Source organism: Salvia miltiorrhiza, chromosome 6 (genome assembly GCF_028751815.1).
Source record: "Salvia miltiorrhiza cultivar Shanhuang (shh) chromosome 6, IMPLAD_Smil_shh, whole genome shotgun sequence".
NCBI classification, from domain to species: domain Eukaryota; kingdom Viridiplantae; phylum Streptophyta; class Magnoliopsida; order Lamiales; family Lamiaceae; genus Salvia; species Salvia miltiorrhiza.
The window spans coordinates 727244-752857 of record NC_080392.1 but is presented as its reverse complement, the minus strand read 5'-3'; the positions used below and the strand labels follow the sequence as shown (position 1 = coordinate 752857).

Genomic DNA, 25614 nt, shown 5'->3' with positions numbered 1-25614 from the left:
AAAAGGAATATACATGAAAAAACCTACTTATTTGATGCACATCAATCAACAATAAAATAGTGTGATGCCTTTTTATTATAGGATAAATTAGTGAGTATAGTAGTAATATTTTTATTTTATTTTTTAATAAACGCTATAGTAAGAAAAATATGTTGTACTCCTCCGTCTCACGAATCTTGAGTCATTTTCTTATATGGCAAAAAAATCTCTTTATTCACTTTTTTACTCACACTTAACACACTAAATATTATTTTCTTAATTCTCGTGCCGAAAATAAGCGATTCAAGATTCGTGGGACGAAAGGAGTATAAAATTACCATGCCTATTCTAAACAAATTGCAGCCCAATTGTTTAGTTAATTAAGCCCAATTCAATTCAAAACAAGGCCCAAACTTTCTCTCTCTTGATTTACCCACAGACCCCTCTCTCTGCTCATTCTTTCCCTTCACGCTAAAACACAGAAAACTTCCCAACTGCCGCCGCCTCCTTCTCCGGCGAGGATCTGCGCGGCGGACCGCCACTACTACCGCCGTCCGTCTCCCTTCACTGCTCTCTCGGCGGAGCAGCAGCAACTTTCTGCCGCCGCCCCGACTGCCATCTTCCTCCCTCCCTCAGCACCTCTCACCTCGGCTCTACCCAACTCGACACACGCTGCACTCAACAATAAGCCTCTGGTTTAGGTATATGCGTGTCTACAGAAATTTCTATTTCATTTTTAGATCTCTGTTTCTTTGTTATCGTTTCTGTAAAAATGTTTGCACATCTTTAACCTAGCTGTGATGCGATAAAAGCAAAACAATAGGGAAGATAGAGGTTCGCAGTGACAGGAGTTTAAGAGGTTTTACCTTTTGGAAGTGGATGATGCTTGTTGATTTCTGCAGAAGAATGCAGTCTGTAGTTAGAAGCTGCTGTGAAAAAGAAGAAGATTCAAAACATCAAGATTTTCAATCAAAACTGTTTCGGTCTCTTATAGAATATCTCTCATACTGACTGATACTTGTTTCATTTCTGTGGATTATATATCTTGGTTTGAATTCAACTTATTTCCTGAGCCCTACGACAGTTTTTCCCCCTTAATGCTATCATGTGGAATAATTGTGCATGCATATATGCAAATCTTTTATTTAATGATGATGGGAAGCTTCTATTTAGAGCTCTTCTAATCTGTATCGTTCTATTCTCTATTGCTAGATTTGTATTTTCATATTGAATAAACCAATCTACTACGAGCTGCCACAATGTTGAGGAAGGGCTTGATGGAGCAGGATTTAAGCAAGCTGGATGTAACAAAACTAAATCCACTGTCGCCTGAGGTTATTTCTCGCCAGGCCACCATCAACATTGGTGAGCTCGTATTACCGATATCTTCGTCCTGCTTCTTAAGAATACATGTTTTTACCTCCTTTGTGTGTGTGTGTGTGCTGGTGTTGGGGGTAGTGTTCATAATTAAATGTTGAGTTCCTTTGCTCCTTCAGGCACCATTGGGCATGTGGCTCATGGGAAGTCAACAGTTGTGAAGGCCATCTCTGGTGTCCAGGTATTGAACTCCACATTGGCTACGGTTTAGATATCCATTCACTATGTGAGTTTAGTAAGCATTTATTATGTATTGCTATTAAATGTGTTGTGATTCCGATGAGCGCTTGTCAAGTAGACCAACAGTAGTAAAACTGTATGGCCTAGAGGAATATTCGGGATTTAAGTTGTTGATGAAAATATTTTGAACATGATGGTTAGGTTCGCCAAGTTCTTTTTTGGACCTTTATTATTGTGCTTATTCATTATTTGTTTTCTTGCTTTTTATCATTCCGTGAATGCATGATTTACTTCTTGAATGCTTTTTGCAGACTGTTCGCTTTAAAAATGAACTGGAACGTAATATTACTATCAAACTTGGGTATGCCAATGCCAAGATATACAAGTGTGAAGAGGATCGATGCCCTCGGCCTATGTGTTACAAGTAAGATGTGATCTGTGACTAGCTCTGTTATTGCTGTGCTACATTTCCTGTTTCTTGCTAACTTTATGATTATTTTCTCAGGGCGTACGGAAGTGGGAAAGAAGATAGTCCAATGTGTGATGTCCCTGGGTTTGAGAACTGTAGGATGAAATTGCTTAGACATGTATCTTTCGTTGATTGTCCGGTAAGATTTTCTTGCAACTTTTTGGTCATCAGCAACTCTATTTCTTTTATTGACTACTTTTAGAGTAAGGCTGTCATAGTCCTGAATTTCCCATGGATATTTTCTTCCAGTTATTATGCTGATTTTGGCCTTATGTTTGTCGCCTTATCTTTGTCTGGCTTCATTATATTTATCTTTATCTTCATGACCTGACCTGATACTTGGACTGTCATATGTGTCCACAGGGTCATGACATTCTCATGGCTACAATGCTTAATGGAGCAGCAATTATGGATGGAGCTTTACTTCTAATAGCTGCCAATGAAAGTTGTCCTCAACCTCAGACATCGGAACATTTAGCTGCTGTGGAAATCATGCGTCTGCAACATATCATAATACTTCAAAATAAAGTTGATCTTGTTCAGGAAAATGTCGCCATCAACCAGCATGAAGCCATTCAGAGGTTCATTCAGGTCAGTTTGTTTCCCTGATGCAATGTTGATAACTTATACCCACATTTAGTAATACCATTTTTCAAATTGTCTCCACAGGGGACTGTTGCAGATGGTGCGCCAGTGGTTCCGATTTCTGCCCAGCTGAAATATAACATTGATGTTGTATGCGAATATATTGTGAAAAAAATCCCAATCCCAGAGAGGAACTTCACATCACCACCAAATATGATTGTGATCAGGTCTTTCGATGTCAATAAGCCTGGGTCTGAAGTTGATGAAATTAAAGGTGGTGTCGCTGGTGGTAGTATTCTTAAGGTAGTCTTCTATGTGTAACTAACGCATCTGATATATCCTGTCTCGTGTCAGAGAAGAGTCTTCTATGTGTAACTAACGCATCTGTATATCCTGTCTCGTGTCGGTTTTTTCTCTGATCTAATTGCACATAAGCCTTTGTGTTAGTACAAGCCTAGAAGATTAACATACATCCTGCCTCTTATAATTTTTTTTCTCTGATCTAATTGCATATACATATTTGTGTTGATACAAGCCTAGAAGTAAACCTTTCAATAGCATTGATTTATCCTAGCCATATTTCATTGTTTTCTCCTGTTTCTTAAGTGAATAGTTTCCACATACAACCTAGTCATCTAAGGTGTCAATGTAACAGAGCTGTGAAATTGTACTTGCAGGGTGTTCTGAAAGTAAATCAGTTTATTGAGGTCCGTCCTGGTATTGTCGTCAAAGATGAGAATGATAACATCAAGTGCACCCCTATATACTCCAGAATAGTATCCTTGTATGCTGAGCAGAATGAATTGCAATTTGCTGTTCCTGGAGGCCTTATTGGAGTTGGAACAACAATGGACCCCACACTTACTCGTGCTGATAGGTTGGTTGGCCAGGTTCTCGGAGAAGTTGGTTCTCTACCAGAAGTATATGTTGAACTAGAGGTAAGGACAGCTCCTGCTATACGCTGTCTTTGACTTGTCATCAGATTCATATCTAAAGCAAGTGAATTTTCCTTGTTTTCCCGGATTTAACTATTTGGTGGCTGTTGCTAAACTCATCTGTTCAACTCCCAGGTTAATTTCTTTTTGCTGAGGCGGCTGCTGGGTGTCAGGACAAAGGACACAGAGAGGCAGGGTAAGGTGACGAAGCTGACAAAGGGAGAGATGCTAATGTTGAACATAGGATCTATGTCAACCGGAGCTCGTGTTGTTGCTGTCAAGAATGTGTTTGCAAAACTGCAGCTCACTTCTCCCGTGTGCACCAGTAAAGGAGAAAAAATTGCGTTGAGTAGAAGAATCGATAGGCACTGGCGTCTGATTGGCTGGGGTCAAATTCAAGCCGGTATCACTCTTGATGTTCCGCCCTGCCCCATCTAAGTGAATTGCTGCATTTACATATCAACTGAAAAACCACCAGAAAGCAAGGAAGTGACGATGTTTGTTCCTAGGAGGAGAAAAAGATTGTCGACAGTTTTGAATACTTTTATTGTTTGTGACGATGTTTATCCTATTTTCTTTACTTTTTGGAGTTCATATTGTTTTCCATGCATTTTAGATGTTGAGTTACTAACTATGGCAACGTGCTATTTCATCTTATTATCTGTTAAACGAGCTCAGTTTTGTTCCATTGTAAATGTTTAGAGATATATCACATGAAGTGTTTCCACATATAAAATCATTCAAGATCTTCTAGTCGAAAAAGCACATGTAATTTGAATCACATGCATGAAAATCAAACATATTTGCTTTCTGCAGAAGAATGCAATCTGTAAATTTCTTTATTTTTTTATTATGATGCGCAATCTGTTGGTAAGACGTTTTTCCTCTGACCAATAGGTTGGGGGTTCGAAATCTGTTGGTAAGACGTTTTTCCTCCGACCAATAGGTTGGGGGTTCGAATCACCTAGAGAATTAGAATGAGTGTATTTTTCCTTTCTTTGGGTAATAACAATTAAAAAAAAAAAAGTCATGGAAGAAATGAGGATCATTATGTAACAAACACATTACATGTGTTTGTAGACTGTAAACCAAAACAAAATTTCTGAAATTGATTCCTAAGCTGCAATGCTAATCAGACATTGGAAGCTACATATACATATATAACTAATTCCAATATTATTGTGACACTAAACATCAAAAATCATCATAAATTCTCCAACCTAAACGAGATCATATTTTATGAACTCGGTTGTCAAAAAATAGATGAATGGATAGAAGTTGCACGGTGACGGGCTTAAAGATCTTGGCCGGCAATGGTGGAAGACAATCTTCACAAGTATTGCTTTGATTAATGAGCAACTCTGTATGTGGCAACAATTTCAGACTCAAAAGTGATACTGCACTGATAGATCGTTGCTTCTTTCTTCCATTCGAGTGTTGAAGTATACATCGATCATCTATTGAATAAGCTCGAAGATACCTGAAAGACATTGAGAAATGATTGAGAATTCAATTTTTCATTGACAAGAATGTTGAAAGATACAAAACAATCAAGGAATAAGAAAGTATATATGCATGCTCTGTGAATATGAATTTTAGCAGTGTTTATCATTTTGATTGAATCTGCACTCCTTATGGTTCATATCGAGTAGAAGTGAAGTAAGAAAGGACCTTCCGACCTAAAAACAAAGCAGAGGAGATGAGATGCCTTGCACCGCCGTTTACATAACAATAAGATTTAAGGGTCTTAGCGATGGAAACTACTTCTTAGGGCAGGAAGCGATTCAGGTTTTAGAAATCACAAACAGAAGTCTATGCAATAGTACTGAATGTACCTTCACGTGGTGCGGCATGATCTTTATATCGTAAGGAACATGCAGCCATGCCTCGGGACGATAAAACAAGAAGTTTTCAGGCTTGCTGGTGTAAACATCAGCATATTGATGGATGTGGTAAGAAAATGCAGATTCTTGACCTGTATCTGTCAAGAATGTAGCTCCAAAGGACCTATTAAACATGTCTTTCATTGTCTGACGTGCCTTCTGTCTCTCACTGTTGAGGTCCTGCAGAAGAGACGTGTACTCTTCACATTCATCGCCCTTACCCACAGCAGAATGCAGTTTCCCTAGAAATTCTTGTATGATATGCAACTTCGCCTGTGGGAATTGTAGAGGCAGTTTAAGAATTCAATATATAAAAATAATAAAATAAAATAATAACAATAACAGCAACAATAATTCACCCAAAAAAATGGAAACAAATTATTATTCTGTAAACATGTACATTACCACATTCACAAACTCATTTTGGGATGTTTAAATTCAATATCTTTTTTCTTGATATAATAGAGTGTTATATATATATATATATATATATATATATATATATAGAGAGAGAGAGAGAGAAAGGTTCCGTTGAGAATGCTAAATGTGTGTGTGTGTTATAATAGTCTTGGGTACAAAATAGCTAAATTATCAACATATGTAAATATTAGATAGTACAGTGAAGTAATAACTAGTGTAGATAATACAATAATATACCAATTATTAGTAAGAGATAATATATCACGTAGAAGCGAGATAATATATCACGTAGAAGCAAGATAATATGTTAATGTAATACCGTTGCTTCCATCTGAATGATACACATCATATCAAATTTCACACAGAATATCTGACTCAGGACACTTGATAAGTAAAATCTCCAGAGTTCTCAAAAGGAATTACCTGCTCAAAACGATAACTATCTTCATTCTGGATCTGTATCTCATTCTGAGAGCAATCAAGAAAAAAATCGCTAGTTCATATCTCAAGCAAGACAAGCTGGTAAAATGTAAAGAACCTATTACATTTAGTGTTTTGACTCATTGCCAACTATCTGGAAACAGAAGTAAGTGTGCGAACAAAACACAGTTAAGAAAACTCATATATTGTAGGAGCTAAGGTGGTTCCTTTGCTATTACGGTTATTACGAGCAGCTCAAACTAAACTCTGGCCATGGTATATGTCAAAATTTAAGCCAGCTGAAATTTTCATAGTAGAGGCATGTGATTATATCCTTTTAAATGATTAATATAACAGAATCAGTATAAGTATAACATTCTACAAAAGTATTCAAAGATTTTATTAAACAAATGTTGAGTTTACTTGTAATCTTCGAAATCCTTTGATCTGGATTGTAATCCAAGAAATATTAAAGACAAGCCTTGACCCACTTTTCTCTTTCTTAGAAAAATAATGAAGCGAACCCCATTGTTTTGGGCTGTCATATGAAATGTTATGAACCATCTACAATTTTCCTCCCTTAAGAAAGGAACACTAGCTTCGTTATGTATGCTGAGAAAATATAGAAGAGCAAGACTTGAAGGCATACCTCCAATTCGTGAATGATGGCAGCTGTACGCCACCCTGATTTGGAAGGCCCTCTAAGGTCACTAAATAAGTGGTCCCCAAAGTAGATCACCTAGATAAGTTTAAGACATTGTGTCACTAAGAATCAAGAAAGTTATAACAATATTGATATATAACAAGTTTACATGCTGCTGTCAATTTCAAATGTTCAGTAACAAAAAAACTCAGTAGTATCACTGTATTCAAAAAGAAGGAGCTGGCCATGTAGGAGTACCTCAGGACCATTCCACTTAGTTATTTGCAAGAAAGCCTTCAAGCATCCCTGGTAGTATATCTTGTTCGGAAGAAAAGCATCCACCTTAGTAAAAGCCAATGTGTCTTTTTCAACATCATAACAGCTAGATGAAAGTTCCGAATCGCAAGTTTGACAAAAAGGAGCAGGGAAAAAGGAAATTAGCTGAGATCAACTACTGACAACTTCAAAGGCAGAGCTACAAGAAAGACCCTCTCTCTCTCTTGGAGCAATACATAAGGGGAAAAAAACACATAAACACCAAAAGTCAGTTATATGTCCACTGGACCATAAGAAAGGAATAACCAAAAATCATACTCCCTCCGTCCCACAAGAGTGCACTTTTTGCCATTTTGGTACATCCCACAAGATTGTACAATTTCCATTTTTGGACACTACAATAAAGTGCGTACCTTTCTCCACTCACAACACACTCACCTAACATTTATTAAAAAACGGGCCACCAAAAGTAATGCACACTCTTAAGGGACGGAGGGAGTATATGCTAGGGATGGCTGGCTAAATCCAGAAACCTGTATTAATATTTATTGATTCAATAAGGTCAAAAAAGCATAAATTATGTAAAAATCTAATATGTTATATTGAAGATGTATCTGACTATCTGTAGTGTACGCTGTTATATTAATCCCAGTTACTCAAAGACTTCTCGAAACCACTTTAAAAATTCCAATTTCTTCTCCTTGATGACAAGCATCTATTTCTGCAGAAACATTGCCTTCGCACTGTAGTAAGTCCTAAATCATATAATTGATCAAAAAAATTGGCAACATGTTTACATCCAAACTGAAGATTGCCCACCAACATATTTTTTGTGATAATAATAACTGATGATGAATTGATAGATTAATTAACATCCTACCTATTTGTATATAAGTAAATGGGAGTCAATCATGTGTCGTACAAATGCATCAAGATGGTAAAAGTAATCTGGAAAAGAGGAGTACCGAAATGGATGCTCTGATGTATAGAACTGTGGTTTGTTGGCTTTAGCAATCACGACATCAAAAAGTTCCCTCCAGGAGTCTTGGTCTCCCAAAGAGTCCTAGTTAAGCAAGGAAACAATATACACAAAAATTAGAAACACATGGACAAGTTAAAACAATAAAACCCCAGGTGGGTAACACGATGCTGTGAAATACAACTGCACAAGGAGCAGATAAATTCACTTAGCATGCCTCTGACACGACAGTTACCTGCAACATGAATTTCATTCCTCCATCCACAAAATAAAAGGGAGAGTTTGTCAATAAGAAAAGCTTCTTTCCCTTCTCTCTTAGCATTCTCAGGAAGCAAAGTAGCTGTCCCTGGATTAATACAGGGCACCAAAAATCTGAGTAAACCAGTATAATCTTCACTTAAGAAGTATTGAAGAGTAATAAGGTAAGAGAAGTAATTAGTGAAAATGTTTACGTACATTCTTTACAAGGTACTTCTGTGGATCGGAAAGGATTCCTCGATGTACTAAACCACTTCTATGTACATGCTGGATTGCTTGGTTGACATCTTGATAAACATAAGAAGGATCAAATTCCAGCTTAGCATCAACAAAATGTTGAACAATATCAGCAATAAGGCATGCCTGCGAAAAATAACATTAGATCAGTGATCAACCGGTAAGTAGGGAATGTTCATTCTGAGGTAGATGGAATACTACACTTTCTATAAGTTCTCAATCCATAGAAATACACTATAGCATTTTGTACCACAGTCATAGCATACTATAAAAATTGATTAGTTATGGAAAATCTGTAGCAGTAAAAGCAGAAATGGGAAGAAAATTATAACAAAGAACTAACCTCACTAAAGCAAAAGAAGTCCATCAAACCCACAAGTCCTCGTGCTTGATCACGACCAATATGCCTTGTGCCATATAAGTTATCGATTTCTGATCGGGTAAGCTGGACTCAAAACAAAGAGGGCAACCATATTAATTCTATATATAACCTCATTTGCTTCAAAAAACATCATTCTGGCCAAAGGACATCCAATTCCACAAACCAAAACACATTGCCTCAATCCTAGAAGGACCAAAAATAAACTACATTTGCACGAAACTTTGTATTTGCAGTACCATGGATGAACTTTAACTTATCCAACAAAATTTCAAGTCCATTCCTAAAGTAAAATATACTTCCCCACTAAGTTAATAAGAGTAGAAGAGAAATTTCTGTCCAAATACTTATTTTCTCTGAAAGGAATTAAACATAAAGTACATGATTCAGAAGACAAAAGCTTAAATACAATACCTTGCGCCTGCCAAAATAGCATCCACCAGGCTCAATTGATCCAAAGAAATCCAACTTCATCAGGCATCCTTTTAACTTGTCATAATACAGCCCTCGTATCGGAAATGAATTATCATATTTGAATTCCAAGCAACTACAAGGATATCTAAGCTGAAAACCCCACAACAAAGACCAAATATGTAAATTGATACTTGTTTACGCCGGATATGCTTGGAGAGAACTTGAATCATATTAAAACTTCTCCATAGATGTATTTGAGAACAAACCTCATTAACCAAATACTCTTTCGCCATATCGTATATTAAGCACTGTAAATTGGCAGAATAGTGTGCCAATGTGTAGTCATAGTCAAACCCGTACACTTGTACATTGTCCAATCTCAAGTTCTTATTGACATATATGCCTACAATGCCAAAAAAGCATCACTGCTTTAGAAATTGTATACTAAACTTCATAAACAAATTATTCAATCAAGATAAGTTGACAATGTATCTTGGGCAAATGGAAAGGGAACATCACTCGTGACCTTTAGGATCTAATTTGGGCATTTCTTTCAGCGCATCTGGTATTTTAAGGAACTTGTCTTTCGCAGCAGTAAATGCATGCCGAATCTTGGCAATTTCATCTTGCAATATATGGCTCCCATCCTTTTCCAATTTCTGTACCCTTTCCTCTGTCGTGATAATGGTTCTAAATCTGCGAAGTCTGTTCCCACCAAACCCTATAAATCACCACAAGACATCACAATTTAGTGAAATAAATAAACAACTATGCCTACTTTGCATATCAAGAGCTTCCACTGTGATTACCAGAACATCTCCATATTTGTATTTTGAGCTACAAACAATCCTATAAAATAAATTTTGAATACGATGTATTACCCTGCACATATTTGGCTCCAACGAAATGCATTCCAATTCCACGAATACCCAACTGATAAGAATTACGGAACTACAACATGCTTCATTTTGCACATAAACCTAGGAACTAAAAAAAACAACAGGGGTATCTTCAGAATGAACATGCTTCGTATATCAAATAAGCAAACATGATGGTCCAAGAAAAAACCTTCCACATCTCCATAATGCGCAGGGTTCGTGCTCTGCAGCTGAAATTCAGAGAAATATAAACACAAACAATCAGAAGTGATGATAATTGATAAATACAGCTTTGTGCTGGTTAACCTCGGAATTGAGAAAACAATGTAAATTCAGCAATCAGTAAACACACTACACACACGCACAAATATCTAGCGCATCTTCAATCGCAAATTGGATGCAAATGCACGTGCACTCGTATCGAGAGAAAAGAAATCACAAAATTCGTTTATGAGGCAGCTGAATTACCAGACGCGAAGAGGCAAACGGAAGACTCCTCCTGCTGCGGAACGACGCCATACAAAAATTGATTTCCTGCTTCTTGGGATCGAAATGAAATGCAACCAAACGGAATCAATGAATTAGGGCTGATTTGACACAAGAAAATTCAGGGTTTGAATGGTGAAGATTTGAAAAGTGTGAATTTGGGAGGGCCATTTGTGCGTAGCCGCCAATTTCGATGCTCGTACATGCTTGCTTGCTCGATACTATATCTTCTAAAAATATAATTTACACAAAATACACTATTAAATTTATTTTCTTTTTTATTTTAAAATGCTTTGGGTTATTTATTTGCTTTTAGGTTTTTTGCAGTGATTCATTTGTACTTTTTATTCACTATGGAGGTTATTTTGATGTGATAGAAGGTCTTGATGTTTATAATAAAGGGATAATATTTTGGAATACTCCCTCCGTCCCTAAAATAACTTCCTCTTTTTTCATTTTGGGACGTCCCCCAAATAACTTCCTCTTTTTTTCTTTCCATTTTTGGACACATACCCCACCACTAATAATACTTTATTTATTCTTACTTTTCACTTTTAACCACTCTCAATACTAATTATAACATTTTTCACAATTTCCAATAATAATTATATCACTTTTTCTCCACTATCAATACACTTTACAACTTTTCATTAAAATCCGTGCCGTCCCCAAAGAGGAAGCTATTTCAGGGACGGAGGGAGTATTTGATTTGAACCCTAATTTTTTTAATTTTGAACATTTTTATCAGCGTAATTAAATTCGTGAGTTATAAATTCTGGTCTAAATTATATTACATCCATCTACAAAAAATAGTCATAGTAAATAACGATACGAGCACATAGAAAATGAGCATGTAATGAGGGAGGGGCTAGAAAATGAGGGCATAGATAGGGTTGATGATGATGGGATAATGACTCAGTTATATATTGATTGTAATGAAAAAAATAGTTGTAGATGACCTTGTTGGCGATGTATTGGATTAGTTCAAGTCGGATTATGAGCATAATGAGGAGTTAGAGGAACAAAATGATGATGGTTTAGCTGATGAAGACTTTGAACATGATGACTTTAAATATCTCGAAGTCTTTGATGGTGATATGAATTCATATGAGAAGATTTGTTAGTATGGTTATTTATGACCCTAGCTGTGATTACAAAACCCTTGAACTCATAATGAGATGAGGTTTCGGGATGGATGATAGCTGTATGAATGCACTAATAATATATTATATGAAAAATGGCACTAATAATATATTATTTGGAAAATGGTAAGTTTGTCCAGTTTAGAAAAACTAAAATATCTTGTTTTGTAAGTGTTATTTACTCTTTGGATGCTTCTTTTTAAGATAATCATAGATCATGTGACAATCAATAGTTTTAATTTATTTTCAATTAACACAAGATTTTTTAAAATTTGAATACCCTATATATATATAATACTAGGACAATGAATAAGGGGCGCGCTCCAGTGAGACCCCATATTTTTCGTGAAACACTAGGACAATGAATAAGACATATAATACTAATGAACAAAACGTATATCTAATGAAGAAAATGTATATACTGATGAAAAATAAAATTTAAAAAATTCGTAATGAATAAGACATATATACTGATGAACAGGGTCGTATATACTGATGAACAATGCAGTATATACTGATGAATAACAAAATTTAAAATATTCTGCTCCCTCCAGGATTCGAACCCTGCGAAAAAAAATCACCCTCCAGATACAATATCAGCCATAGAATTGATAAAATAAACGCACCAGATCGTGCCCTAGATCTCACTAAAATTAGGGAGTCTCATTGGAGCAGCCCCTATATATATATATATATATATATATATATATTAAATACTAGACAAACCAAATTGGCAAATTACATATATTAGTAAGCAAACTTAACCAAGTTCAATAGTGACAATGAGATTGACATTGCTTATCATATTTGTTTTCATGTTGTATTCATTGTAGCTCTTTCTAGATACAATGAACTCAGCACATATAGTGTAATTGAGTCAATCCCACATGCCACCGTCGTTACAAGTGCAACCCCTACTTTTCAACAAACATAATGAGTATTAAATATATGAAAAAAAAACCTTCAACTAATTATATGAATGTTTTCACATGTGCAATGAATGAGTGACATGCAAAATCTTTCACATTTATGTTCGATATTTTCCAAAACGATAGTACCTATAGTGCAAGGCAATATGCCTACAATATAACTGAATTTTGAAATATAAATATTTCTTTTATATAAAAAATCAATATATTTGAACCACATTACTCAAATTTTATCAAATTGGTAGAGAGGCTCCAGCATCGGAATTTAAATGTGACGCGCAACATATGTCCTTGTCTCATTCTAACAAATATTACCGTCGTTGAGAATGTGGCAAGGGCAGAAATTTCACGTCTCGATTAGACAACTACATAGAAATTTTGATGTTGAAAAATATGTTAAAATAGTAAATGCCATTAAGAGTATTAAAATTGACCTTGTAATAATATTATTAAAATTGAAAGAGAATCCAAATATTATATTTAGGCATGGAATTTTTGAGTCGGCAATGCACGTTCATGTGTGGTGCTACACCACAAATACAGCAGTCGGTCAATTCGACAAACTAAAAACCTTATTTATAAATTAATAAATAAATTATTGATTAGCCACTAAAAAATCGACACAAACTTTTAACGGAAATAACAGCTGCAGACACTTGTCATAAACAGAAAAACATTAATTGCTAAAATATTACCGAAACCAATAATTATTCACATGATAATGACTAAAGTAAATCGTGTCTTAATAATGCAGAAGCCACGACAAAACTTAAAATATACCGTTGTTTTTCTACTTCAAAAAAATTCAAATAATTTCCAGCGAATTAATGCTGATAATAACAATCAATAGAGCTGGATTTTAATCAATGAAATATTGAAAAACTGAAGAAATAATAGTAGCAGAAAAGATTTTTCATTCACTTTACAAGAAAAAAAATAAAATTTCAAGTGCATCTTTTCCCCACTCTTCAAAGAAAAGAAAAGTATCCATTTCTTCGTTTCTTCTTTTTTCAGTTTAAAAAAAAATAAAAAATTTAATCCTAAAAAATTGAATGAAATTTACTTTACAGATTTGCCATGATCGTAGCCGTAATAAGACAAATACCATCTAACAAACTTCCGCAACCCGGTTTGCAAGTCGGTGGTGGGTTTGTACCCGAATTCCTTTCGGGCCGAGGTGATGTTGGCGTGGGTGAACGGAACGTCGCCGTTTCCGGGCATCTCCACCATGTTTTTCTTCGCCTTCACCTTCAATTGCTTCTCCAGAATCCCCACCATCATCGGCACCGTCACCGGCGAAGTATTCCCGAGGTTGAAGATCCGGTATTGGGCGGGGGCCCGCTTCTTCCCGCCCGAGCCCGTGCTCTTCTTCGCCGAATCCAGCGAGCCGATGCAGCCCTTGACGATATCATCAATGTAGGTGAAATCGCGGGCTAAATCCACGTGATTCTTGCCGCGGTAGATCGTGATCGGCTTCCCCTGCAGAATATTCCGGGTAAACGAGAAATACGCCATGTCGGGCCGGCCCCAGGGCCCGTAGACGGTGAAGAATCGGAGCCCGGTGATGGAGAGCCCGTAGATGTGGTTGTACGTGTGCGTGATTTCCTCGCCCGCCTTCTTCGTGGCGGCGTAGAGCGAAGCGGGTCGGTCGGTCCGATCCGATTCGGAAAACGGAGCCTTCTCGTTCAACCCGTAGACGGAGCTGGAGCTGGCCCACACCACGGCGGGCTGCGGGTCGGCGGCCTTGCATGCTTCTAGAAGCGTGACGAGTCCGGCGATGTTGCTGTGCACATACGACTGCGGATTCTCCATGGCGTACCTCACCCCGGCCTGCGCCGCGAGGTGCATCACGTGCGTGAAGGCGACGATCTCGAAGAGCTTCGCCAACATGCGCGCGTCGTTGATGTCGCCCTCCACGATGAAGATGCTCTGCGAGGCGAGGAGATTCTTGCGGTCGCGCTTCAGGGAGGGGTCGTAGTAGCTGTTGAAGTTGTCGATGCCGACGACGCCGTCGCCGCGCTTCTTCAGGGCGAGGGAGACGTGGCTGCCGACGAAGCCGGCGGCGCCGGTGACGAGGACGGCGCGGCCGTTGTGGCGGCGGATCTGGGCGGAGGCGCGGACCTGCTTCTCCCACTGGATGCCGCCCCACGCGGTGGAGAAGTAGCGGCTGCCGGAGTCGACGAAGGATTGGAAGCTGAGGTACGCCGCCGTGAGCGCCACCAGGAACAGCGCCCACAGGAACATCGTGCTCGTGGAGGCGAAGCACCGGTAGAATTGGCGGTGCATCGCGTTCGATTTGTCCTTGAATTTCCCCGGCGTCGACGGCAGGAACATCTCTCCGTCTTCCAGCGCTGATGGCATCTTTCAATTTAACCTAATTCGAATCCCGGGAATTGAAATTGGGGGTGGGAGATTGAGATTGAGATTGCAGATGGGAATGGAGAGCATCTGCTAAGGAGATGAGAGGGAAAAGAGGGGAATATATAATGGGGAGTGGGGGAGAAGACGCGTGAACGCGGTGGAAGGGGGTTTCAGCCAGGGTGGAAAAGAGGGGAGGGAGGAGAGAGAAAATACATACACAGATAGATACACTGCTTCTTCCTTTCTCTCTCTAGAATAATATATATCGAGAGTGAAGTAAGCAAAGATTAGTTTGACTTTGTGTATATACGGTGTTTGCGTATATACGATGATGACACATACATACGGTCGGGGCCGTATTTAGTGGGAAGTTGTAGTAGTGATTTTAATTTTGCGAGTATTTTGGTATGTTTTATTTGAGAAATAAAAGCATATTCCGAATTTTGAAAAGGAACATCATGTCTAAATTTGTGGTTGAGATCTGGCTTGTCCAAATCTTACTCACCCTATATTTTCTCATTGTGAGATGGACTCGGTTACTTTTATGTAAGATTTGATTTTAGATATTGTCCGAGCATATTGTTCAAATGTTTGATTTGCGGATCTCTTTTTAAAAGGAAAAATTATTATATTACCTCCAAAATTAATTTTTTCGAATAGAAATGTATAATGAATTGATGATGCTAAGGCTCATGTGAAAGTTGGCATTTTTATCTACGATCTGTTGGTAAGATGTTTCTCCTTCAATCAATAATAGGTCGGAGATTCGAGTCGAGTTCACATGTGTTTTTCCTTTATTTGGGTGCAACAATTTTTTTTAAATAATACTAATAATTCGAAAATATTGCATGAATATAAAATGAAAAATAAAAAAAATAGCACTTAGTATTATTTTTTCACTTAAGTAATAAGCTTTCAATTGCCATTGAGCTTTTAAAGCTATCCTATATTTTATTCAAAATTCAAAAAAGTAAAACTTTGTTTACTAATTTTCTTTTTAATTATTTCCAATCGTTATTATTTGCTCGCACACATATCTATAGTTTGATTCACGTACATTATTTAACAATTAACGCTCGCAAATTATTGTGTCAACTGTAAAATAGTGCGTGAAGAGCACATGAGATTCTTAATTTATCCTATTTTTGGTGTCCCTTTCATGTCTTATTTCTATTTTTTTTTTGTAGTTTATAATTAATTTTTTCCTCAATTTTAATTTATTATTTTCTACTATAATTTAAAGATAATTAACAGAGATTCACATATTAAATAAATACATATGTTCATCAATTATATTGATTTATTCGTAAAATTTATGAATAGGTTCATTATTTTTATTTTTCATAAAAATCAAATTCTGAATGGAACCTGACCCATATATTTATACCATGCATGAATAAAATTAGTCAAATCTTCTTTATAGCTCACTTATTGGACTTGGTCTAAACAAAATAGTAGTCCATATATATTGATGTATAGAATCACTTGCTCATATCGTTAAATAAAAGTTGCTTATCTGATTATATAATAGAGAGAGAGTATGCTTTTTTTTTTTTGATCAATAAAAAATTCATTAAAAAACTGGGGTGGTACTAGGAGTACCAAAAACATCAAACAAGTGGTGCGAACTCGTTAGAGCACCACAAAGTAAAAGAAACATTGAACTCGACAACATGGAAGATTTTGTTCCAACTCCAAAGCCTCCCTTTGACCTCATTAACAAGATTGGACACCTCCCAATTCTTGTTCTCAAACCTACTCTCATTCCTATACTTCCAGATCAGCCAAACAGTCCCAATCCAAAGAGCTTTAAGGAAGTTCTTGTTTCTTTTACCTCTTCCTCCTCCAATGAAAGATATGAAATGATCTTCGACTTTTTGTGGTTTAGCCGTTTCCATTCCAATCCATTGATTGATTTTGTCCCACACGCGATCGACTTTCGGACAATGGAGAAAAGTATGTTCAGCTGTTTCCTCCCTCCACACACATGCATTGCACCACTGTTCTTCGGCTGGGATGAGGACATTCCTTTTGAGAAGGTTTTCGCAGGTTGGCAGCCTGTTACAAATGCTTCTCCAAGCTGTCACTCTGGCTTTGTGAGGAGCCGGTGCCGTCCACATTTGGGCACTAGCTACAATGTGTCTCCCAAAATGATCACCTTCCGCCTTTGCGCACTCCTCATAGGCCGCTTTAGTCGAGAAGTTCCCCCCCGCTGCGTTCTTCCAGCTCCAGCCGTCCATAAGTTCTAGGCAAGGAGAAATTGCCCCAATGACTGACCTCAAATTTTCCTCCATCTCCTTCTCCCTCTCCCTCAGCTCCCTTCGCCACTTGAGATCCCACACCCATCCTTCCTCCGTCCATTCCCCAGCCTCCTGCACATTACCATCTTTAAAGAGACTAAGATTAAAAAGTCTAGGGAAGAGGATCTTGAGGTGGCTGTTCCCCACCCACGTCTCACCCCAAAAACTGACCTCTCTACCATTCCCCATAATCCTTTGAATATTGCCACTAAACCACTTTTCTTCCTCCCTCCCTGCTCTCCCAACAATTTTCGACCACCATCCCTTCATCCCGCCCCTTTTCTCCACCCTCCACTCCCCTCCCACCCCTCTTGACAAATCCCCGTACAAGGATTTAATCACCCTGACCCACAGCGCCTCCCTCTCGACTAAGTACCTCCACACCCATTTAAACACCAAGACCTTGTTAAACCATTCAATGTTTCGAAAGCCCAATCCCCCTTGAAGCTTGTCGACACACATGTCTTTCCATTTGAACCAAGCAATAGACCTAGACACGCCACTTCCCCCCCACAAAAATTTTCCAAAAACGGAGTTGAGGTCGTGAATTACCGATTTAGGAATGAAGGAAAAAGACAATTGAAACACTGGGATGGCTTGAAGGACCGACTTCACAAGAATGATACGCCCTGCCAAAGAAAGAGATTTCTTCTTCCAACCTCTGATTTTCCTCAACACTTTTTCCACGACGCAACTCCATTCCACACTGCTATTCATCCGTCCCCCAACCTTGATACCGAGATAATTGAAAGGAAGAGATCCCTCCTTACAGTTGAGATAACCCGCCCACCTCCTTAAACACGCATTCTCGACACCAACTGCCATCAAGTTGCTCTTGTCGAAGTTGATTTTGAGCCCTGAAAGGAATTGGAAGAGAAGAAGGATCCTTTTAATAAAAGTCATATTCCCCTCGTTAGCTGCCAACAGGAAGATTGTGTCATCTGCATATTGAAGATGCGACACAGAAATTTTATCCATCCCCAGAACAGCCGGAGCCACGAGCTGGAGATCAGTAGCTCTCTCCATCAGGGCATTTAACCCTTCAGCGATGACTAAAAAGAGGAAAGGGGACAACGGATCCCCCTGCCTAAGACCTCGTTCCATTTTGAAGACACCTGTGGATGATCCGTTCACCAGCACGCTGCCTGACGCCGAATCGAGGCATCCCTTCACCCAATTCCGCCATTTCTGATCGAAGTTCATACGACCGAATAAAGCATCAAGAAAATCCCATTGAACGGAGTCGTAAGCTTTAGCAAAATCGATCTTGAAGAAAATACGACCAATCTTCTTTTTCTTTGCTTCCGCAATTGCTTCGTTGAGAATAACCACTCCATCAAGAATGAACCGACCTTTGATAAAAGCGCACTGTTTGTCCGAGATAATAGACCCCATCACGATTTTCAGCCTCCCTGCAAGGATTTTTGCAATAATTTTGTATAAGCTATTGATCAGGGAGATCGGTCGGAACTCATCCAGCTTCTCTGCCCCTTCCTTCTTCGGAATAAGTACAATGAACGAAGTATTGCTTCCTTTGGGGATCCTCCCGTTCTCGAAAAACTCTTTCAAAACTTGGAGAAGATCATCCTTTACTGTCGACCATGCATTCTTCCAGAAGGAGAACGTGAACCCATCTGGACCCGGACTCTTGTCGCCACCACAGCTCCACACCGCCTCCTTGATCTCCTCCAAATCGAACTCCCTACACAGCCAGTTGCGCTCCTCATCGGAGAGTTTTTTCTTGAGGAAATCATTTGGGAGGTTTGGCAGATTCCGTGTCCTTTTTTTGAAGAAGACTTCGAAGTGTTCCCGGACTTTGGATTTGACCTCCCCTGGATTAGACACCCACTGATTTCCAAAGTATAATCCCAAGATTTCATTCTTTTTCCTTCTCCCAAGAATCGCTCGGTGATAGAATCCCGTGTTAAGATCACCGCTTTTGAGCCACCGAACCTTGGCTTGCTGTTGCAAGACCCTTTGTTTGTCTTTCAGCTGTAGGAAAATATTCGCTTGGATTTCATTTCTTCGAATGATTTCAGACTCCTCAATTCCATGCTCTTCATCTTTCTGGTCAAGAGCTTGCAATTCAATCTTCAAAACCTGTATCCTTTCATCAATATTCCCAAAAGTGGATTTATTCCATTCTTTCAGTTCCGTTTTCAGTTTCTTCAATTTTTCACTGACCACGAAGCATCTCCATCCCGTCATTTCGTTCGCCGTCCACACTTTCCTAACCTGTTGTTCAAACTCCGGATGTGTCCCCCACACATTGAGGAATCTGAAAGGCCTTTGTCCCCAATCTTCTACTTTTGACACCAAAACAATAGGGCAATGATCCGAAATGGTGCGCTGCAGACCACGTCCCATCGACCCCTCCCATTGACGCAGCCACGCGTCGTTAACCAGAAACCTATCCAGTTTACTTTTACACATCCCATTCGGCTTATACCACGTAAATTTGCGCCCTTGGGATCTGATTTCTGTAAGGCCGCTATCACCGATAAAGCTGTCGAAGGTTCTTGCATCTGCTGCCCCATAAGAATCCCCACTTCCGACTCTTTCTTCCCGCTTCCGCACTGCGTTAAAATCCCCCATCACACAGACACCGCGATCTGCATTTTGTTCCACTATATTTTTTATAACATCCCAAAGTCTAGATTTCTCTTCCGAACCAATTGGTGCATAGACATTAATGATGCAGCACACAACATCATCTTGAACCCATTTTCCATTCACCACCACAGCCCCGCTGACGTCCCATTTGCTAGAAGCTTGGAAAACGTTTTTATTCCAAGCACTAACCAAACCACCAGACCGCCCTTCAGAATTCCGAACCACAAGATCAAAATTATCAATACCCCACCAAGAGTTACACACCGAGGAATCAAACTCAGTCATTTTTGTTTCTTGAAGGCAACAAAAGTCAATCTTTTGCATTTTGACAATCTCACTAACATCTTTCTGTTTCCCAATACTCCCAAGGCCCCGAATGTTATATGATAGAAAATTCATGGACACTTACTTGGTTTACTCCCAGCTTCTGTCCTCACGCTGCCTTCCTCTTGGCCCTCAATTTGCGCTGCCATCTCCTGATCTGTAAGTTGGCTTGAAAGCCCCAAAGTTTTCCCTAATTTCCAAATTTCCAAACTTTCGGTTTCCAGATCCGCAATGAAGTTTCTCCATCCGTTATTTTCTCCCTGTATTTGGCACACCTTCTTCGATTTCTTGCTCTGTTTCTTTTTGTTATTTTCGAGAGCTTTACCAACGTTTTCTTTCTCGGTGATTTCCTGAAGAAAAAGGCTTCTCTCCTCATCTTCTGACTGTCGTGGTTGGCCCTCGCGTATGCTACATACCTTATGTGAGCTCCTTATAATGTGAGCATCGCTCACATTTAGCGTTATCTTTTTTGTTTTATATATTTATTCTAATACTTCATAATTGTTATTGAAATCACTAATTTTATAAACTACATAAATATTAAAGTCCAATTTGTTCTTTTTATTAATTATTTGAAGTTAAAGGGAATATGAACAAATAGAACTTTTATTTTTATGTAATTTATAAAATTAATGATCCAATTACAATTTATGAAATATTAGAATAAAAGTAAGTGTATAAAACAAAAAAGATAATGCTAACGAATGCTAAACAGGAACGATGCTGACATAAGGAGCTCATATAAGATATGTAGCACAACACCTCTATATATATAACATAGCAATATCGTTAAAAAAAAGTTACTTGGATATCGCGTTAAATTGAAGAAATGGTGAACCTTCACGATGAGATCAATCGGCCGATGTTGAGTGATTTGCGAGACATAGGAAAAATTGACTCATTCTCTAATATAAAACTATTAAGGATAAATATCTCTAAATCATAATTCACGTCATTTACACAAATTGGTAATTTGATATGACACAATGTTTCAAATAAAAACAGTAATAAACTAATAATTACAGCATGTTTAAATTGTTCAGAGCTAACTAAATTGACGTCGAATCATATACAAGCTTCATAATTTTTTCTTGAGGATATTGTTAAATTAAAAGATGGCACTGCAAATTGCAATTAAAACATTTTTAGCTATGTTAAATTCGCAAACATGTGTAAGGCCGTCATTTTCCATCAAATAGTCCAATTATTAATGCTAAGTTTATGCTATTCACGTTAGATAATACTAGTCCATCTGTCTCCCATAAATATACATATATATATGTATATATGTTCTTTCGACATGAGTTTTAATGAAAATTATTTAAAGTAATGATAATAAAGAAATTGTCTCACATTAAATATATTGTTAAGTAGATTGTAGGTTGTTGAATTAAAACTTTTATTGAAAGAAAAGCGGAAAAGGAAAAACTAGCAATCCATTGAGAGAACAAAAAAACAGACTAATGGGCCGAGCCTCACTAAAACCTTATCAGCAAAAATTCAGTGGAAATAACACAGAACAAGGAAAAAAAAAATACCCGTCTATTACATCAAAACAAACCCAACAAAGGGATCAAAAGGTAGGACGCGAGGGGAATTGAAACTCCTTCTTGATATAACAAGAAAAGCGAAAAGAAGGAAACACCAATGGAGTCTGACCGAATTTCGGCCGGGGCCTAGCACACCAGGAACCTGACAAAACCGAAACTCGCAACACTCCCAACTCCGATGGCAAGCCAAAGAGAGTGTCAGCACTACAGACATGCACTGGCTTGAACCGTCGTCAAAGTAAATTAATTGAACAACCATATATAAAAACGCAGAGCAAGCTGCAGTCCGCATCTAAAACAGATCGGGGGGCTGCTCCCAAGCTAGGCGAAGCTTGGATAGATCGCGTTTAGCCGAAAAATGAACCATGGCAGAGAAGACCAGAAAGTGAAACCATCCAAGAGAGACACGTCAAAAGAGGGTCCGGAAGGATAAGTTATAAAAATAAAATTATAAAATTTACGTGGAAAGTATCCAAAAATAAAGTGCACGTAAATTTGAGGAAACTTTCAAAACAATAAAGTACTCTTTTTTTAATAATATACACATATATAGACAAGTGTTTGCGAGACAATATTATATATACAGTATGACGTTGTATATACTAATCGATCATTTTCTAACAAGAAAGAAGATTACGACATTGCGAGTTGATGCAAATAATTAATAAGAAACCAAATCCAACCATGACATTTGGAAACTTCTAATTGAACGTATGAGTTATAGCTATCATATCAAATGGATTTAATGCAGAATGAGACAAAACAGTGCTACATATATATATATATATATATATATATATAGGGGAAGGCTAAAATAAGAACGCTTCTTAAAATATAAATTATGAACTATTTTCAGCCCTTGGATCATCAAGATCTACGGTTGATTCATCACTTTGTTGGATAAATTCATGGTACTGAGTTCGAATTCCAAAGGTAACAAAAAATTATTTTTCGCAATTCATACCTTTATACAGTTTATTCATGCGTGTTATACATAAAATTCATGCATTTTTGCTGGTTCGTAATTCTTAAAATAAGGGTGGTTTATTGAATAACCGCCCCCTATATATATATATATATATATATATATAATGATTAGATCATGTAGACTCCTTCTTACTGTAGTATATAAGTTTAAATTTAGACTACACATTTTGTTTAAATGACGCACTAAACACATGATATACGCGATATGTGACAGAAATTTTCCAAATCATTCTAAGACAAAATACACGCATGGGTATAACATATGTGTGATCAGTATTTTAATCAATATATTATAATAGAAAAGAGGATTTACAAGATCCACTTCATATATATATATATATATATATATATATATATATATATATTCATTATTATTATAACACCAAATCAAACTCGTTGGGCAACAATTTCATAATTCAAGAATAGTGAAATATACTAATATGTTGTCATTTTCTAATATCAGAGAATAACATCATCGATCAATAAGCTCGTCCTTTTTAGTATCTAAAAAACAAAACAAAAAAAAAAATCAAATTGTTATACTATAAATAAATAAAAAGTAAAACTAACTATGCCTTGATTGAAGAACTTCCTAAAGATTGTATACTCATACTTTTCGAGTTCAAGAATCGGACAAATTAGGAAATTTTATTCACAAGTTAAGACAACCTAATTACCTAAGAATAAGATATAAAATAATAGTAAAACAAGTGAAAATTTGCTTGAATCCAAATAACAAAATTGTCAAAAAGCAATATATGAATGATTGGAGTGAGGTGGAAAATTGATACTCCTAAAAAAAATCGGTGTATTTTTTTTGAGACGAAACCAAACTATGTATTAATATCGGAGTAAGCAATATCCAGAAGCCATGATGGAAAATCATGCTTCCAAATCATTACATTCGGAAAGGTTGTAGCTCTACTAGCTAACTCGTGTGCAGCCGCATTAGCTTCGCGGCGCATATGACAAAAATCAACCACGATATGAAATCGGTGTATTAGGGAATGAAAAATTGATAATTGATGTCGCGTTCACATGGAAGGGAGGAGTGGAGTAGCTCAGTCGGGGAGGGCATTTCAGTCATTTTGGTGAGAGTGGATTTTAGCAAACGTGGCTGACAAAATCACACATGGGTGCACGTAATTGACGATTAAACCGGTCAAGGGATGACCGGCTGTAGCCAGCGAACCCGGTAAATAAGGGTTTATTTATTTATTCATATATTTAAGGGAAATACTCATATATTTTTAATATTATTGAGAAAGTTGCGATTATTTATTTAAGGAGATTTGGGTTTGAGAAAATTGTGGGCGGTGGCGGTGCTCTAATTGATTCATTTGACTCACTCAAATTTATCCCCTTGATTTCCGCTCTTTCACAGGCCAATCTGTTTCCAGCTTGGTACCTATTTTTTTTATTTTTAAAAAGTTACTTGGATTTTTTTTTGAGAGGTTAAAAAGTTACTGTAATTACTAATATTAGTATTAGTATTAGTGACGAGGAGTAAAATACGTGCAGGTCAGTATCGCGACACGTGTGAGTGTATCTATCATTGAGAGAATCTTAGAAGGTAGTAAGTCATGAAAGACCTTAGGCTGTATATTTACGGTGCTGGATAATTATCTCTGTCTTTATAGAGATAAGTGAAGTATTACAGCCGTGGAGATATACATTCTTGTCGTTCGCCATCGCCGGCAGAAAAGTACAAAGCCCCGACAAAAGCTAACAAGTCGTCTACGCAGATTTCGTAATTACCTTGCATGAAGAGTACATGATATAGTTAGGAAATGATCATATAACCCCCTCCGCCCATGTATCTTATAAATAGCTCTTTTTCCAATATGTAAGACACATTTTCACTCATTAAGAAATACTATCATCTATCGATATTGCTCTTCCTTGCGTGCTATTTTTCTTTCCCGACAAACTCTTGCAGGTAATCGGATCGTGATTGAACGGTAGGATTTATCTTCTCCATTTTATCATTCGATAATTAGTTTTGAGAATTTTTTGACTGAAATATAAATAGAATTTTCGTATATGGAAAACATATTCTTCATAAATTAGAACGATGGAGCTCTCGTGTCAAGATCGTGCGGAGGACTCGAACGCAGAAACTTCAAATTTTAAACATCAACTTTTTACCAGCGTGCCAACGTACACACAATTAAGATAATCTTTGTTCAAGTGGTATATGAACTCTCACTTCTCGTACGTTTATGTTCTATAGATAAGTGTGTGTAGGTAGGTGAAGTGCAATTAAATAGTCAAAATATAGTCCACTGGCCACCGGGTCCTCACTTAAGTGAAGTGACCCGGGTTCGATCCCTCTTGGGAGCGAATTGGAGATTGGAGATATAAGGTGGATTTGGTGAATGGAGAGATAAGGTGGTTCTTGGAGTGGATGGGAAACTAATTACTAACATCTAACACATGACTTTGCCCTATCAAAAAAATAAAATAAAGGAACAAACGTGGAGTAGATGGAGCTTTTGCTTGTAAGTAAAGCGTATTACAACCTAATCTTCTCACCACTTTTTCAATCATTACTAGACAGTCTTTCTCAATAATCTCAATCAAGATCATTACATAAAAAAAAAAATTTAG

The 25614-nt window shown here is 37.6% G+C and overlaps 3 protein-coding genes across 4 annotated transcripts; 1 reads left to right on the top strand and 2 right to left on the bottom strand.

The window, feature by feature from the left end:
- The first annotated feature begins 338 nt into the window (after positions 1-338).
- Positions 339-4119, top strand: LOC130987652 (eukaryotic translation initiation factor 2 subunit gamma-like). The gene is made up of 9 exons (XM_057911251.1): positions 339-680; positions 1192-1344; positions 1476-1537; positions 1848-1960; positions 2042-2144; positions 2369-2596; positions 2675-2893; positions 3268-3528; positions 3661-4119. Exons 2-9 carry the CDS (start codon positions 1239-1241, stop codon positions 3961-3963), a joined length of 1395 nt encoding a protein of 464 aa, XP_057767234.1. The 5' UTR covers positions 339-680; positions 1192-1238; the 3' UTR covers positions 3964-4119.
- Positions 4120-4598: 479 nt separating this feature from the next.
- LOC130987650 (uncharacterized) lies at positions 4599-11175 on the bottom strand. Of its 2 annotated transcripts, XM_057911250.1 has the most exons (15): positions 10781-11033; positions 10503-10542; positions 10316-10421; positions 9961-10155; positions 9701-9837; positions 9435-9584; positions 8985-9086; positions 8603-8767; positions 8382-8492; positions 8133-8230; positions 7150-7273; positions 6898-6987; positions 6252-6296; positions 5361-5681; positions 4599-5005 (listed from the first exon to the last, which is right to left on the bottom strand). In XM_057911250.1, the coding sequence occupies exons 3-15, from the start codon at positions 10344-10346 to the stop codon at positions 4979-4981; spliced, it is 1596 nt and encodes a 531-aa protein (XP_057767233.1). In that variant the 5' UTR covers positions 10347-10421; positions 10503-10542; positions 10781-11033; the 3' UTR covers positions 4599-4978. The 2 variants fall into 2 exon arrangements, with proteins under 2 accessions (XP_057767233.1, XP_057767232.1); XM_057911249.1 differs by lacking the exon at positions 10316-10421 and having other exon boundaries at positions 10781-11175.
- Positions 11176-13766: 2591 nt separating this feature from the next.
- Positions 13767-15679, bottom strand: LOC130987649 (UDP-glucuronate 4-epimerase 1). Its single transcript, XM_057911248.1, has one exon. The coding sequence runs from the start codon at positions 15228-15230 to the stop codon at positions 13929-13931; it is 1302 nt and encodes a 433-aa protein (XP_057767231.1). The 5' UTR covers positions 15231-15679; the 3' UTR covers positions 13767-13928.
- Positions 15680-25614: the final 9935 nt, after the last annotated feature.